We start from the raw sequence: 17413 nt of genomic DNA on the forward strand, positions 1-17413 counted from the left end.
GACAAAGATGGCACCCAAAAAAGAGAAAATTATAGACTCATCTAACTTACGAATGGCAATCCTAACTAACACATCGACACAAAGGATACAGCAGTATGAGAATAGAAGAGTGGGCTGCCAAGAAAGTATATCTCAGGAATACAAGACTAGTTCAACTTTAGGAGATTTATTTCCATGATTCACCATATTGATAGGTCAAGGGAGAGAAGCCATAGTCAAATCTCAATAGATGCTAAAAAGGCATCTGCACAATTTAACATGCATTTCTTTTGTTTTTAAAAAAAGTCACCAAGGTAGCATAGAAAAGATAGATCCTTGATTTACAGAGAGAGAGAGAGAGAGAGAAAGAGAAAATATTGTACATCAATGTTTAATAGAGGTTATCTGAGTGGGGGGATTATGAGCCATTTTAATTTATTTTTTATACCTTTCAATGTTAGGAATAATGAATAAATATTATTTGAAAAAATAATTGTCCCTAGAAGGAGAGCCATCCCACAGGCTGCTCTGATAATGGGACCAAGACTTATGCTTTACACAAGCTCGGCTGCCTCCTTCCCCATCTCTTTGCCTTGTCATCAGTGATGGTCCAGCAGAGACTCAGTGGGGGAGGCTATCTGCTTTACTCTAGGAAGAGAGGCCATATCTCCCTTCGGATTCTCAGTGGATCCATGACCATCAAAACGGTCAAGAATCATTTTTGGAGGTTTTTTCTATATTTGGAGGGAAGTTGGACAAGCAGAGCACTTTCAGCTCTAAAATTGTGTTTATTTTACACACACACACACACACACACACACACACGGGTGTGGGGGGTGAGGGACATTAGACTCTTGCTACTCCCTGACCTGACCCGGCTATTTCTGCAATTGTCCAGCTGTTGTTCCTATGTTGGGCGAAGAGGAGGAGGCCCACAGGCCATATCCATTGGGAAAAACTGTGACAAGTTTGGCATTGTGGCTCATGAGCTGGGCCACGTGGTTGGGTTTTGGCACGAACATACCCGGCCAGACAGAGACCAGCATGTCACCATCATCAGAGAAAACATCCAGCCAGGTAAGGAGCCTGTGTGGAGTCTGGAAGTTAAAGGCCAAGGAAGGTGGCATCCTTGGGGTCAGGTGGGAGTAAAGAGGGGTTGCAGGGAACTGACCAATGCTCATTTGTAAGTATGGCAGCAGTGATCCTGTTGTGCAGGGTTTGTCACCAGTACTGCCACTATCCATCTGTGGCCCTTCCTGAGAGGTCATTTTCCATAGCGTGTAGGTTAGAACAGAAGCAAAACGACTTTCCATGTTGTAAATGATGATGAAATCCAACTCCATTTCCTAAAAGGAACAGAATCAACCAGAGTACTGTTGCAGCATCAAAGCTGATAAGTCAAAAAAAGAGTTCCCTTGGTGCTTATCTGAGAGTCATTTTTGCTAACTTAGGAACACATCTTTTTTGAAACTGAAATGCAATTAGGACAGGAGTACATGTAAAAGCAGTGTTTCTGCCTAGAAATATTCTGCCCCAAAGCACATAAAGTGTCTAGATTAAAAAAAATACTTTCTCATGTTAAATTATTTTATACAGAAGTTATATTGAACATGAAAGTAGCTGGTTGAGTAATACAGTTGCTTTAAAAATGCTTTCAGGAGTCTGAATTGTGAACTATGTGGGACTGAACTTAATTCTGACTTGTTTTCTTTTGCTCCTTCAGTAGCAAGAGCAGAGATTTTTTTCCCCCAATCAGATTGAAAAGTAACCTGTCTGCAAACTTAGTTTAAGAATTTGGAGTGGCATTTGGGGAGGGGTGTGGGGTGGTGGGGTTGTGAGAATAGCTAGGGCTTATTCTACGTTTCAAATGTCCGATCTGTTAGAAACAGCCACAAGAACCACCACCAGCCCAGTTATTTGACTGATCCGGCTAACAGAGCTCTCGGAAGTTGCTATGGGCCCTCCTTCTCCCCCCTCTGCCTCCTTTCAGGTGCCTGCCTTGGTTTTCAAAGGCCTTAACAGAGTGTTGTGTCACAGGTCAGGAGTATAATTTCTTAAAAATGGAAGCTGGGGAAGTGAGCTCTCTGGGAGAGACGTACGACTTTGACAGCATCATGCACTACGCCCGGAACACCTTCTCAAGGTTGGAATCTATGCTTATGCCTCATGTGTGTTTTACTGTGCCTGCTGCACGCGTGGGTCGGATTCCTAGAGGTCTGCAGAGAGTGGGACTCTGCAGGCTGCTAGCACAGTTGGCATGTCTGTCCTTGAAATACAGTGGCCTCTGGGCTGCAGTGAAATCTAATCTAATCAGTTCCCGCTAATAAGATTGAATCCCATTGTGAAGCTGGTGTTCCTTCATGTCCTAGTGTTACAAGCAGCAAACTGGAAAGGGGACATTATCGGGAGGTTGGCTAGGATAATAACTTAGAGGCTCGGTGGAAAATTTCCAGTGGGTAGGGGAATCTTCTAAAGCATGGTGTAGGCATGATGGCATTTACCAGTTCTACGTAGAGGAGGTTTGGTTTATTGGAAGCTAGACTGTATCCTAGCTGGGAGGGTGCTGAATCATGGATTCACTTCAGAGGTGAAGAAATCGAGGCTCCAGACAGCTTGAGGGCACACTAGTAGTTGGGGGCGGAGTGAGAACAAAGACCCAGGTCTCCTGCCTGCTGGTCACATTTGATGACTGTCGGTACCCCTAAGTATGGCCAGACCCGTTACTTACGGCTGGTATCGGTAGGATCTGCTTTGGTGAGTTAGTGCTATGCTGGACCAGGTGTTAAATATTGTCAATACTGCCCCTGCTTTTAGGCGATACAAGTGTTTTATGTATTGAAGTTTTCCCCTGCTAGTCCTTGTTTTGTAGATCTTTCCAACCTTGAGTTAAAAGAGTCACCGTGCAAATATTTTTTCTCCTGCTACTTTTTCTCCATCTCCTCTTAAAACCAGCTTGTTTGCTATTTGTTTATTTATTTATTTGTTTGTTTATTTAACCATTGAAAAAATATTTGAGGTGATTCCATATATATATATATATATATATATACACACAAGATAAAAAGAAAACAAATGGTGAGGAAATTTGAGCATAGGGGGAGAAAAAATAAAGGTAGGTAACTAGGTTGAAGTTTGAAATCAATTTAGTATTCAGAATATATGCCATAGTCTTGTACACTTCTTGGGGTTAGCAACAAATCCTGCCCTGTGCTTCCTAGCAGTCCCAGCAAAGAGGGAAACAATCCATTTCATGAGTGTCTATGTCCGTAAAGGTCAAAGATAACCATTTATTAAGGAGACACACCGTTCTTGGGAGTGAAAGGGAAACTATTTACCCAGGGCTCCTTGGCTGCTGAAAGCATCCTATTGATGAGGTCACAGAACCATGGGAGAGATCCTCTAAACCTTAGCATCCCAAGTGATTGGGGGCGTTGTTCCTGTGGCCACACCGCTGATTTGGTTATGATCTCCATCCTGCACTCCAGAGCTCTAATGGGCAGCGTTTGGTTTAAGTTAGCATCTTGGAACACCTGGTGTAGGAGTGAGTAACATGTTCTCTTTACTCTTCTCCGGGCTCTTTGTCAGAAGATGCAACAGGCAACGTGTTGTAATGAAGAGACCAATAAACTGAGAGTATGTTGAGTTGGTCCAAGTGAGAAGCTTGGACCTTAAGTCTTGTTTCCGTAGCTGTCATGACTCTTTGTGTTGCTTTATAATTTATCTGTTAATTATTATTATAAATGTATGAACACTTATCTGTTGCATTCCCCTCTCCCTCACTAGACTGAGATCTTTGAGGAGAGGGACTATCTCATTCTCTTCTAGCCCCAGCATCCAGCACAGTGCTTGCCACAGAGTAGGTGTTCAATGAATATTTGTTAAACGAATAAATTAATGAATGAGTCAAAGGAGGCAGAGAAATCTGCAGTGCTGGAGACAAGGTGAGGGAAGAAATTTCCATTACTCACAAATACGGTGGTCACTTCATTAAGGAGAAATCTATAAGTATCTACTATGTAGGGTATTTTGGATAAATGACTACTAATGGGATATAGGAACTGCACTGCCTTCTCAGTGTCTGCTATCTCCTGGCACCAGCATTTCTTTTTTGTTTTCCGTAAAAAAAAAAAAAAAAAAAAAAAAAAAAAGGAAAGAAAAAAAATCTCTTTTTTTCCCTGTGATCTCTAGCTCATAATGCCAGCGCTTTCCCCCTTCAGGAGATAACTGTCCTTAGCACTGTTGTCAATGTAAACCATTTTATCAGCATAGACCAGTGGAAGCCCATGGACCAAACCCATGAAATAATAGTTCCTCATTAACCGTACCCGGAACCCGTCAGCGGGAGATGGGCAAGGAAGCAGCACAGGTGTGATGGGCAGCTAGGTAGGAGCAGGGCAGCTTCCCTGCAGCCCTGGAGGGACGAAGACGTCCCCTTCTGCTCCCGTGACACTACTTATTGCTGCATGACAACCTACCCCCAAACTTAGCGACTTGCAACAACAACTTACCTTTTATAATATTATGGAACATTCTGGCTTGTTCTTCTGTAATCTTGCCTGGGATCATGGTCGCAGCAGTAGTCATTTGACAGCGTGACAGGGCTGGGGAGTCCAAGAGGGCCAGTACCAGGCCTGGCCGTTGTGCTGCCTGCCCTCTAGGGCCCCCTGGTTCTCCTCTGTGTGACCTGCCATCCTCTAGTAGGCTAGATGGGGCTTTTCATCACATGGGAACTCAGATTTCTTAAAGGACAAGCTGGGAGGCTGCAGGATTCTTTAGACCCAGGCTCTAGAACTTGCATGATATTCTGTCACGTTCTATTGGCCAGAGCAAGTCACAAGGTCAGTCCAGGTCCAAGTGATGGAGAAACAGATTCTACCTCTTAATGGGCAGTGTGGCAACTTCACATTAAAGGGATGTGGATACGACGAGGCGCAATTCATTATTTTAACAATCTGCCACAACTGTCTTCTCACCTCTGCCCCAGGGTTCAGAATGGTTCCGGCAAATCTGTTTTGTAGCAAGTAGATAATTGCACTGTCCTTTCTGCGATTTTCTGCATGGAGTTTCAGAAAACTGCTTTATTCAGTGGGATGCTTACCAATGGTATCTTTACTGGTGGGCTTTCCTGGCCCGCTTTTTGTCAAAATTTTCCCACTCCCTAACTCCGTGTCATTACTTCTGGTCACATGTCCCCTGGAGCTAGCTTGCACATTGTCTTTAATTCTGTAAAAGGGCAAACAATGGCCCATAGAACATTTACTCATCTAGGGGCAAATGCTATTCGTACTGATGGGAAACCCAGTCTTCATGTGTCTTTATGACCGAGCCATCTTCTTCCAACTTTATTCCTTCCAGTTTATTGCAGCTCCTCCCCTCTCCCATTGGTTGGACCCGGGCTGTGGGAAGTGGTGTCTTTGGAGATTTTGTTGGGCAAGGGTCCAGCAGATGAGGAGACAGTTAGTTCTCTGGTACAGGGGCGTCTTTGTTTGGAGAACTGAGAGTTGACGGTTTTATTCCCCAAGGCATCTGCCAAACCCTTTCTTAGTTTAGCAGCATGTCAATGCTAAGAGTTGTCCTACATAAAAGGAGGGACATTAGTACAGTGGTTTACACAGGGGACGCCTTTTGTAGTAAACATCTTCCAGAACCCATCGCCTTGCTGGCGGCTTAGGATATGCTGGTGTGGGGTAGGGGGAGGAATCCCAGCCCCAAACAGCTGTCTGAGTGTGAGCCATGTTGTTCCTGCCGTTTTGAAGTCGCCAGTGTTCTTACTCTAACCTTTATAATATACATTAAGGTCTACCGTTTCTTGGGTGTGGGAAACACTGGCTGGAAGGAGGAAGATGCCAGGGTTGTAGGGCTGGCTCTCCATTACTAACTCTGTCCTCTTGGTGAGTCCCTTAAGCTCTGCAGGCTTGCATGTCTCACCTGTAGCAAGGAACCCTAATAATAATGGTACCGCCTCCTAGGGTACTCTGAGGATTAAACGAGATGGTGCACGTAAAGTGTCCAGCCAGGGCCTGGCACACAGGAAGGTCCTGTGACTGCTCAGTGAGTGTGAGAACACATTCTCCATACAGCAGAATTCTCCACTGGCCAAGTCACCTGGACGACGTGGTCCTCGGCAGGTCGTTTAGTCTGTGTTGCAAAGGCAGTGCGATGAGCTTTGCATTTGGTGCAGCAAAATTTCTTTCTTCAGGGGGGATCAAGAACATAATTGCAAATGAACATATTTTGTTAGGGCAGAAGTACCCATTTTTTTTATTAGCAGGTGATTGAATTTAGAATTTTATGTAGAGTTGTCACTTGTGATTTAAAACTTGGTGAGGTCAATGAGGGACACCAGAAGTTTCTCTGGAGCCAGAGATGAGGCAATGGGGAGGAGGGACATTAGGCCAGGTGGTTAAATGTTGGGGTAGGAGTGTTACAAGGATATCAGCAAATGATCTAGGCTCCTGTGTGCTAATGTTGGAAACGAAGTGAGCTTGAAGTCTGATTTAGAAAAAATGTATATATGAAGATAAAAAGGAAGAACTAGAGATAATACCATGTTTCCCCGAAAACAAGACCTAGCCAGACCATCAGCTCTAATGCATCTTTTGGAGGAAAAATTAATATAAGACCCGGTATTATATTATATTATAGACCCGGTCTTATATTATAGTAAAATAAGACGGGGTCTTATATTAATTTTTGCTCCAAAAGACACATTAGAGCTGATGGTCTGGCTAGGTCTTATTTTCGGGAAAACACTCTGTATATTTTCCAAGGTAGTGCAGAATTTAGGGAAAAGGAAATGTTTGAAAGAGAGAGAGAAAAGGAAGGAAAACGCAGCTAATAACTAGGTAATGAGAATTTTCACATTTCCTTTTGTGCGTAAATAACTAATTTGCAAAATCTTTTGAAGACAGTGTCCTATCTTGGTTGCGTAACTTAGTTCAAGAAGCATTTCTGGAGGTCGTCAGTGCTGCAGTCCCTGATGACTTAGAGAAGAAGGACCCAGGGTCTCTGCTGGAGGAACTTATTGTTTAGCAGAGAAGTCAATTACCGGCATGTCAAAAAAAAGACAATACAGTATGATCAGAAGAGATTAGAGGAAGGAATGATTAACTCAAGATGGGAGGGAAAGAAAGGGCTCGAAAGACTCTTACAAGGGAAAGCCACCTGATGGGGTTTTGGAGAATGAACAGGAGTTTGCTAGTGGACAAGAAGATGGGGACAGCACGTGCAAGGACATGTTTGGGGCTAGCAGGAGTTCCGTGTTCCTTAAGATAATGAGTGAGGTTGGAGGTGTCAGGAGATGTGCCTGAAGAGGAAGGCGAGGGCCTGGAGAAGTAGGTGGTGATCGGAAGTCGGGGAAGTCTTTTAAGCAGAGAGGGCACACGCCTGGCCTTGCATTTCAGGACGATCGTGTTGCAGCCTTGTGAGGGATAGAGCAGACGTGACCAGATCTAGAGGGAGGAACGCCAGTTAGGAAGCCGCTGGGAAGAGTTCAGGGAGGAGATGCTGATTGCCTGAGCTGAGGCAGTGGTCTGGAGCAAGAAGGAGGGTGTGGGTTCAAGGAATGCGTAGAAGGTGCCATGGATACGACCTGGTCCCTGGTTTTGAACAAGAGTATAAGGGAGAAAATGGAGCTGAAGGCACCTTGGATTTAGTTTCTGGAGACAAGGTTTACAGAAGGAGCAGAAGAATGGAATATATTCAATTTTGAATGCGTTGGACATAAGAGGCCTGTAGGACAGCCCAGTGGAAGATTCACCAGGCATCTGGCTTAGCACATGGTTCTGGGGCTGGAATCAGAGAATTAGCTGTGAGCCTGTAGGTGATAGTTAAAGCCCGGAGGAGAGAAGAGAGAGAGAGAGCAGAAACCAGAGGAACAGCACTCGTGGGGGAGGCAGAGGAAGAGGATCCTAACTTCGTGCTCAGGGAGACCAGTCCCTTGGGAACCAGAGAGAAGAGAGTCTGAGGAGGGAGAGGGCTGCAAACGTGTCAGTGCTGGAGAGAGGGCAGGTAAGATTGACAAGTGTCCATCCGATCTGTCAGTCGGTTGGTGACTGGTGACTATTGCTGGTCTGGTCAGATCGCAATTGGATGAAGGTGAGTAGCCAGACGGAGAATGGAGACAATTCTTCCCAGAAACTTGGTAACTTGGTTAAGAAGGGAAGGAAAGGAACAGGGTGGTAACTGGAGAGGGAGCCGGTTCAAGGGAAGGCCCTCCCCTCAGGACAGTTCCAAAGTCAGGGGTCTGGAAGCAGAGTGGGAGGGCTCAGAGCGGGGGTAAATCACAGCCACAACATGGAGGTGTGAGCAGGGCCAGCACTCAGCGGGGAATCCTGGTGTCTACTTGTCTGTGTTGGTCATTTTAGATTTCATTAACGTGGGCGTAGAAGAAGACATTAGAGGAGCTGCCACAATCATCTAGGCCAATCTCTTATTGTTCAGAAGAGTAAACTGGGGCTCAGAGAGGGGAAGAGACCTGTCTGAGTTCATCCAGGTGGCTGAGCCAGGCCTTACACAGACATCTTGAGGCCAGGGTTTTCCACTGCCCCTAGTTCTCTGCATTCGTCTCATTTTCCATCTGATTATCCCTCTTGCCAGCAAGGCCCCCAAACTCCAATCCCCATTATTCACCAACTCATCAACCAGCACTTGCCGACCAGCCCCTGAGAGCCTCACACTGTACTGGTTCCCAAGCTCTCTCTGGATCCTCTCCAAGACTTATCCATGCTCAGTACTGCCCACTGCACAACTCCAGGGGGCACCACTCACACCATAGTCTCTCTAAATGCTGCTCCCGGCAGTTGTGCAGGTGGTAGCCCTGGGACCTGGACCTGTCAGGGGCTTCGTGGAAATACTCAGTGGATATCAGTAAGGCAGCCGTAGGCCACTGGGCTAGGGCATATTTTTAAACTTGGCAGAGTCATTTTCCCATTGGAAAGTGAGCAGGCAGCTGATGAAACAGAATGCTCAAAATGCCAGCACGAGAGCAGGCCAGGGGGTAGGAATGTTGATGGGGTTATGGGCAAGGAAATGAAGACTGTAAATCCTAGCGCGCACGGCCTGACAGCCTTGACTTTTCTTTCTCCTTTCTCCCTCTCTCTTTTCTTTCTATAGAGGAGTTTTCTTAGACACCATCCTTCCCCGTCGAGACGACAATGGCGTCAGGCCAACCATTGGCCAGCGTGTGCGGCTCAGTCAGGGAGACATAGCTCAAGCCAGGAAGCTATACAAATGCCCAGGTAACTGTGAACCTGGGGAGTCCCGGGACCCCCATACCCTCCATGGAGCACACGACTCAACCGCCCTTTGCAAACATTCCCGTTGGCTGGGAAAACAGCTTGGGGACCTGGAGAGACTAACCCCTGGCCACTGTGATTTCTGACATGCTGCTGTTAGGAGGTGTGAGACAGTATGGGAAACCCAAATGGTGAAGCGATTGCTGGTAGTGAGGTGAATAATAAGTCTTGGACCCGCAGCTTGACTTGTGGGGGAAGCTGCAGAATTCTCTGGCAAAGCCCTGATGTGCAGAAGAGGAAGAAGGCAGAGCAGAACAACATCAAACAGGGGTCCAATGCAACGTGCACCACAGAATGGTACCAGCAGCTCTCCCTTCTAGGTATTAGAGGAAGGGATGTGTTTTGGCAAAACAAGAACTAAGCGTTTTGCAGGAAAACAAAGAATGAAAGAGAATGCTTTTGGAAGGTTGGGCTTCCAAACACTGGGAGGTGGAGGGAGTCTCAGGGCTGTAAATGAGGTCATTTCTACGGTCTTGGGGCTCTCCTAGCCATCCGAGGGGCTGGTCAGTGGCCACCAGTCTGCCATTGGAGTCTGGACAGGATGCTGAAGTTTGAGCAGACTCACTTCTCTGCCAATTCAGAAGCCTGCTTCCCTTGAATTAGCCCTCTTTGCCGTCTGTCCCCTTTGCTTCAGCATCATCATACCCCCTGCTGCTTTGGGGGTGAGCTCATATTGATCCCTTTAAGCTGTTGCACTTTAACGCAAAGCATCGGTCACAGCTGCCAGGTTTTTACCACTGATGGGACAGAATACATTTCAGTGGTTTGGGTTAGAAGAAGGAAATCGCATTACTAACAAGTCCAGTAACCTTTCCGAAACCCCAGACCAGGTACACGGTTTGATCATGGGACAGCATATTTGAAATAGGGGCTATCTTAGAAAATCTGGGCTGTCACATTGCCCTACTGAGTCATATCACAGGGACAGCAAAGGGCTGCATGAGGCTTGCTCCATTATGAAACTCTAGGAAACATGTTCATCCAGCTATTAGTCATCTGGGAGTACGTTAGGGCTGCAGTACAGGACACACATATCATATAACCTTGCTGAATTGAAAGAGAAACCTTATAGCATTCCCTGGGAAATGCCATAGTATTTATTTAGTTATAATGTATATGCCTCTTACTTCCCAAAAGGATTCGAGGCAGCTGGTAAATACCATGGAGCCATACAGTAACGTATCTGTTCCTGCAGAATGTTGATGATTCTTCTGAAATAATTTCCATGGAACCCTCGGGGGTGTTCACTACCGGGCATAATTCTCATGATGCCGGGCAGTTGTTCGGTAACATGATATTGAAGCCCCGATATCCAGGATTTCCTGAGGCCGAGGACGGGCCGCTCTCCAGCTAGCCCTTCCTGCAGCGCCGCTCTCCAGCTAGCCCTTCCTGCAGCTCCTCGTAGTTTCAAGTAGTAACTGAAAGTGAGAGTAGTTGCCGTGCAGAGTTTGAATTGCATTTAGGAAAATATGCATAAGAATGCTTCTTTCCCACACTTTGTGGGTGGCCCCATAAGAGGGGACCCGGAGCAACCCAGTGTTTTTATCTTTGGGGTCTGAGTCCCTGGGAGTCAGGAATAGGAAACCTGCAGCATCCGAGTGTACTTATACAGGTACTTTTTTTTTTTTTGAGGACAAATTAGGGAAATATTTTTCCCATACATAAGGATTAGATTCTAGACTCGTGACCTAGCTACCCTTAAATATTGAAGGGCAGAAGAGCCTCCTGTAGAATAGTCCAGCTTCTCGTGCCTCTGGTCATTGTTCTCTGTTTTCTTGACTATTTGGCAGCTCATTCAGGGGTGGGTAGCAGAAAAAGAAGAGGCAAGATTCAAATTAACAGCTAAAATGAATTTCAAAAAGTTTTTTTCTTCTTCACCTATTTGCACTTCCATATTCTCTCAGTGGCAGATATTATTAGTCATTATAAGACTGCTGTGCATGGAACACTCACCACGTGCCAAGACCAAGCTGATCCATTTCATTTAATGCAGATGATTTCATTAACATTCTGGGCAGGTCTCACCCATTTTACAGATAAGAAAACTAAGGCCACCAACACACAGACCGCTGAAGAGCTGAGATTCAAACCCAGCTCTGGGTCATACTCAGTCCTGAGATCCTCAGAAGAACCTCTGGGGTGTTCCTTTTTGGTGCCCAGACCCTATTTTCACTTTCATCAGCCAGGAAAATGTCAGTCTGCCTGATACACTTCCACCAATGTGTTCTGAGGCCTTTGACTGTTAAAAGGGTGTATTTGCTCAGCAGCCCTGTGCAGAGAGCTCTTAGGTGGGGAGTGTGTGCGTGTGCCCGAATCACAGTTGTCGTTTTGCTTGTGCAGCATGTGGGGAGACCCTGCAGGACACAACGGGAAACTTTTCCGCACCTGGTTTTCCAAATGGCTACCCTTCTTATTCCCATTGCGTCTGGAGGATATCGGTCACTCCAGGGGAAAAGGTAGGTGTGGAACTTCCTCAGGCAATGACATAGCATTCTTTGAGTTGGGTGGTGTGTGAGGAGTTATTATTATTAACAATAGTAGTAATAACAGCTGTTGTGTTATGGGCACCCACTGTGTGCCAGGCACTGTGCCAGCTTGCTTAGTGTTATTTATTTCTGGACTTTTCAACCAGTCTCCCTCATAAATGGAGGTCTGTGTACTAAATGTCCACATGAGTTGTAAATCAAGCTCACAGTTTGTAAAACAAAGTAGGCTCTATCCTTCTACCTTGGTAAACACGCTACCGGAATGCCCAGGAAGGCAAGGATCCAATTTAGAATTTCTTGACACTTCAGAGTGCTGCTCTGGCAGGCAGCAATATGGGGAGAGCTAGCCCCAACCCACTGTGACCCCTTCTTCTCTTCCCAGCCCCATTTCCATCTCAGGAGCACCCATGGCGACACTCCAGTCCCCACTCCCGAGCATCCTCCACTCTTACCTGGCAAACTGTTGGCCCTTGGCTGTTCCGTCAGGGGAAGTGGACTGCCCAGGTGTGCTGTCTAACCTCAGGCAGATGGATCCAGGGCAGAGGTCTTTGCATAGTCTGGAAGCAGGCTCAGGGCTATTTGGACAGGGAATTCCAGGGTCCAGGGCTCCTGGTGTGAGGTCTAGGAGTGGGAATGCTCTGGATAGACATGTTCCTTTGGCCCTAAAGATTCTGTGACCCTCTAAAGCTAAGCCCAGGACAGGGGACTCTTTTGCCATGGTCCAAGGGTCGTATGTTCTTGATCCTATTGCAAAGTGCATCTCCTTATAGCCATTATATGGGCAAGGAATCTAAGGCTCAGACGTTTTATCAATTGTCCAAATTCGCAGTAAGATATAGAACTGAGAAGTGGGGCTTCTGCAGTTCAAAGCTTGTGTTTTCTTCACTGTACCTCTCTACAAATCCAAGTGTTTTTCTAGTTGTCTCCGAATAGATGCAGCTGTCTTTGCGATGCTCCTTCTGTCCCTTGGGTCTCACTCCCTACAGTCATATATATCATAGCTTATGTCACAATATCATGACTGCTGGTTTGTTTGGCTGTCCCCTTCTAGACCCTAAACTCACTGAGGACAGAGATTATTCACCCCCAGCTCCCCAGCACCCAACATAGCCCATGGCATAGAGCCACACAATAAGTATTTGTTGAATGGATGTGTACACAGATGAGTAGCCAAGTGAAAAACCTGCAACTGGGGTTCAGTAGAGGGTGTTGGAGTTTTATTAGGTGCCTATGGCCAAGTTTCAGGTAGTCCTAATTCATAATGTTTTTAAAAATGCTCATTTAAATGTCAAGTTAAACACAATGTGATAACTGGAGAGAAATAGTGGCTAGGAACCATTGGGAGAATTTTCTATGGGCTGGGTACTATTCTTAGCATATTATGTGGATTCTCTTAGTTAGTCCTCACAACAACTTCATGTGATAGGTGCTATTACCACACTCAGTCTGCAGGTAAGGAAATGGGCTTGACCAAGGCCGCTCAGTTTGTTGCAGAGTTGGGATTTGAATCCAGGCAATTTGACTCTGAAAGCCTGGATGCTTAACTACCATCCTATATTACTCCACAAAGGGGACAGGCTAATAGAGGTTTGAACACGCATTCACACACACACACATGCACACACAAGCACACAAACACTCACATGCCCCCACACACATGCCCCCCCACACTCGCATGCCCACATACACACACACATGCACATACACACACTCACATGCACACACACTCACATGCTCGCATACACACACGTGCACACACACAAATATTCTCACATGCACACACACATGCCCACATACACACATACACGTGCACACACATGCACACATATAGTCACATGCCCACATACACATGTGCACACACATGCACACACTCATGCCCACACACACGTGCACACACATGCCCAGATACACATGTGTGCACACACATGCATACATGCACACACATGCTCACATACACGTGCACACACACATACATACACACTTACATGCCCACACACTCACATGCCCACATACACACACGTGCACACACATGCACGCACACACACATGCACGCACACACACACACTTACATGCCCTCATACACACACACACTCATACAACCATATGCACATACCCTTCCTCTGGCTCGAAGCATTTATGACAGTGTGGTTGTCATATTGAGCCCAAGAGACTCCAGACCTATCTGCCTTGGATGGATGTGCCATCCCTGTGCCTGCAGGAGGCATCAGGGGGAGGGAGGAAGGAAGGAGGAGGAAAGAGAGGAAGGGGTCTGGAAATTCTCAAATTGTTGAATTGCCCCGTGTGGCAGAGGCTCTGTGATATGTTTGAAAGGCGTAAGATTCACCCAGCCTTAATTATTATTGCTGATTGGGGCAAGAATACATATCATTGAAATTCCTGAACCAATTATTTCATTTTTTGCTTCACCCAGCCTTCCCCAGAGCTGCTAGTAATTAGCAAACTTGATTGATTTGAGTATCACCTCCTGTTCATCACCTCTTCCCCTATAGTCTTTATGGCTCACTAACATGCTTACAATAATTAGCCTAAATAATTATCCTGTTCATTCAGATCATGAATGTGTTGTAATAACAGGAAGTAGTAATAACATTTTCTTTCTGAAGTTTTAAAAAGCAAAGGCTAAAGCTTTATATTGCAACTGGCTAGCAAGCATTACCGAGCTAGTCCACCTGAATGCGAGCAGTGAGGGATTACAAAGGGAGTCAAAGGTACCATTTCTGTCTTTAAGAGACTTAGAAGTTAGTTAGGGTCCCCGCCTCACTCCTGGGGAGTCTGATTTAGTTAAAGAAGAGAGGCATTTGCTGGGCACCAACATTGTTTTAAGCTTCCAAGGTGATTCTAAGGTACAAGTAGTGTTGAGAACTACTGTTCTAGCTTAAAAGAAGAGCAACATATTTCTCTCTCTCTCTCTCTCTCTCTCTCTCTCTCTCTCTCTCTCTCTCTCACACACACACACACACACACACACACGCGCGCGCTACAACAACACAGGAGGTGAGCTGGCTTGGTTTTTCTGATACTGACTGTTCATTTCCTAGGAGGTCATAGAGCTTTGTAGAACAAGGGTACTAGTTGTCCTGCGACCGGCACCTTGGGTGGGATTGTCCCAAGGGAAGAGGTGGGTACTCCCAACACTAAACAAGATGGGCAACCTGTGCAGAACACTTAGTGTGTCCAGTGTGTGGTGCGCTGAGTGTGCACTCGGTGTAGCTTGATTTTGTAAATCGCCATTTATTGAGCAGCTGTTATATGCCAGGTATAGCACTATTCACTGTCTATACGGTTTCTTGTCCAGTCCCCTCAACAACCCAGTGGTGTGTGTGTTGTTTTATGGATGAGGAAACTAAAGGTCCAAGAGGACAAGTATTTTCCCAAGATCCCAGAGCTAGTAAGTGGTGGAGCTGAGAAGAAATCCAGATCTGCCTGACTATGAAAACACCTGCTCTGGAATCACTGTAAGAAACCAAGGGGAGCGTTCCAATGAGGAAAAGATTGTGTCCATCTGGGCAATCAGAGAAGGACGCAGGAAGGATGGAGAGGCCCCTTGAGCGGGGCCTGGGAAGGGTTCCATTTGCATGGATATATTAGGGCACGTTGGGAATAAGGCCACCTGTTAGGATGGGCGCTGGAGGCTCTGGAAGGTAAGCAGAGAGTTTAATTTAGGAGATGAGGCAGAGGGAGCCACTAAAGTTTTCTGAGCACGGGCTCCAGTAAACGTGAGATATAAGGGCAATACTGATCTAGAAGCCCCAGTGCGCAGAATGGACGGGGGCACAGCTAGGAGGAGTTCAGGAATCCTCTCGGCAGGAGCCATGCAGGACGGCTGTCGAAGGGGCAGCGAGACTGGCTTGGAGCAGGGGACACAGACCTCTTAAAGGAAAAGAGTCTGTCAGCATTGGGGTAAACAATAGGGGCAAACTAGAGATTATACCAAGGTGTTGCACCTGAGTGATTGGGGCGATGGTGTCACCTACAGACAGGGAAGCTGGAAAGGAAGCACTTTGTTTTGAGGTGCCCTCACAGCTCATGGTAAGTGGACAGGAGCCAGCAGAGAAGAGAGACAGTGGAGAGAGGACAGGCCAGTGTGACGAAAACCAGAGAGGAGAGGTTCAGAGCAAAGGGGACCGGAGCACAAGGACGGATAAATCAGTCTTTCATTTGGCCAAGAGGACACTGGGACCTTTGACCTGCAGCCTTCCAGCCCAAGGGTTTACTTGGAGGGACCCGGGGCTGTTTGAATATAAAAGAAAGGGGGAAAATAAAGATGCTAGAGAGAGTTGAACTGACAGAGAGCAACTCCCCCCCCCACCCCCGGGGGAAAAGGAATAGGGTCGGGTGCAGGGGCTGGGGCAGGGCTGACGTCGGTGGGACCCCACAGAGCAAGAAGACCTGAGAAAGGATGGAGCAGGGACATGCTGAGCCGTTTTGAGAGCTAGACAAGCCACTGCTGCTGAGTGCAGGGGGAGTCAGGGGCACCGTGCGTGGTGGGATTGAATGGGGGTGAAGGGAGAAGGGCTGTCTGTCTGGGCCATCTGCCAGGGGAGCCTTGAGAGGGAAGGGTTGCGGTGGGGAGCAGGGCCAGGCCATGGGTACAGTGCCTGTGTGCTGACTCTGCAGAGCCCCCAGCCCCCTCCACTGTGTGGACAGGGGCATCACGGGATGGCCTCAGGATGTCCAGAAGAACTGAAACCGTCCTTCCCAGTCCATCTGAACCCTCCACTTCCCCAGCCTTCGCTCCTTCTCTTCACCGCTTCTGTCTCCCCGTTCCAGATACACAGACAGCAACCGAGGCTGGGCGTACAGTACAGTTCCCCAAACATGCCCTTACCTTTGCTCGTGTCAGTCCTTCTCACCAAAATGCTTTCTCACCCTACTTCTCAGCCCACTGGACCCCTGTTCCCATTAGGTTAAATGCCACCTCTTCTGAGAAGCATCCAGTATCACTGGGCAGAATTCAGTTCTCTGCCCTTGGGGCTCCTGAATACCCTCTCTGGCCATTCCTTTCTTTTCAGCATTTATTCCATAGTGTTCTAATTGTCTTTCCCTCTTTCTCAGCTCTACCCTCGTTCTCTGAGCTCCCTAAGGGCAAGAGTCCTGTCTTTCTGATCTTTCTGATCTTTCAGAGTCCTGTCTCAATTGGCCAACACAGACTGGCACACAGTAGGTGTTCAACATATAATGGTGGAATGAATGAGAGAATGAATGAATGAACGAATGAACGAACTAACTGTAGGAAAGCTATTAGACGCATCGTGCCTCAAAAGAATGAGGTCATGGCCGTGGGGACATTGATCATGGAGGTGCTCAGATGCACTCGGGCTAACCCCAGACCCTTTACAATGATTGATGATGTTATAAGATCTTTTCGTATCTCTGAACTTCACTGACCCCTTACCTCCTTCCAAATCCCCAGGCTCAATACATCCTGGCTCGTCTTTAATGCATCTTGCTTTCTGTAAACCACCTAGTGACTTCAAAAGCTCAAGTTATTCCCCAGACAGAACCAAAGGACCCATCTCCTCTGTTTACTCCCCATCCTGCTTAAGGTTTATTATTTAATGTCATGAGGCTTCCTGTGAGTGTGTTTTTGAGAGGACACTCCTACTGTGGTCTGCGAGCTCTGTATGCTAA

At 46.7% G+C, this 17413-nt stretch overlaps 1 protein-coding gene across 1 annotated transcript in view; it reads left to right on the forward strand.

The window, feature by feature from the left end:
* The window catches only part of TLL2 (tolloid like 2), a 116024-nt gene that overhangs the window by 65029 nt on the left and 33582 nt on the right, over positions 1–17413 (forward strand). The window contains exons 6-9 of the mRNA XM_033129759.1: positions 878–1056; positions 2017–2122; positions 9094–9218; positions 11616–11731. Coding sequence (XP_032985650.1) covers positions 878–1056; positions 2017–2122; positions 9094–9218; positions 11616–11731 — 526 coding nt within the window. The remainder of the gene's footprint in view (positions 1–877; positions 1057–2016; positions 2123–9093; positions 9219–11615; positions 11732–17413) is intronic.

The sequence above is a fragment of the Rhinolophus ferrumequinum genome, chromosome 16 (genome assembly GCF_004115265.2).
Source record: "Rhinolophus ferrumequinum isolate MPI-CBG mRhiFer1 chromosome 16, mRhiFer1_v1.p, whole genome shotgun sequence".
NCBI classification, from domain to species: Eukaryota; Metazoa; Chordata; class Mammalia; order Chiroptera; family Rhinolophidae; genus Rhinolophus; species Rhinolophus ferrumequinum.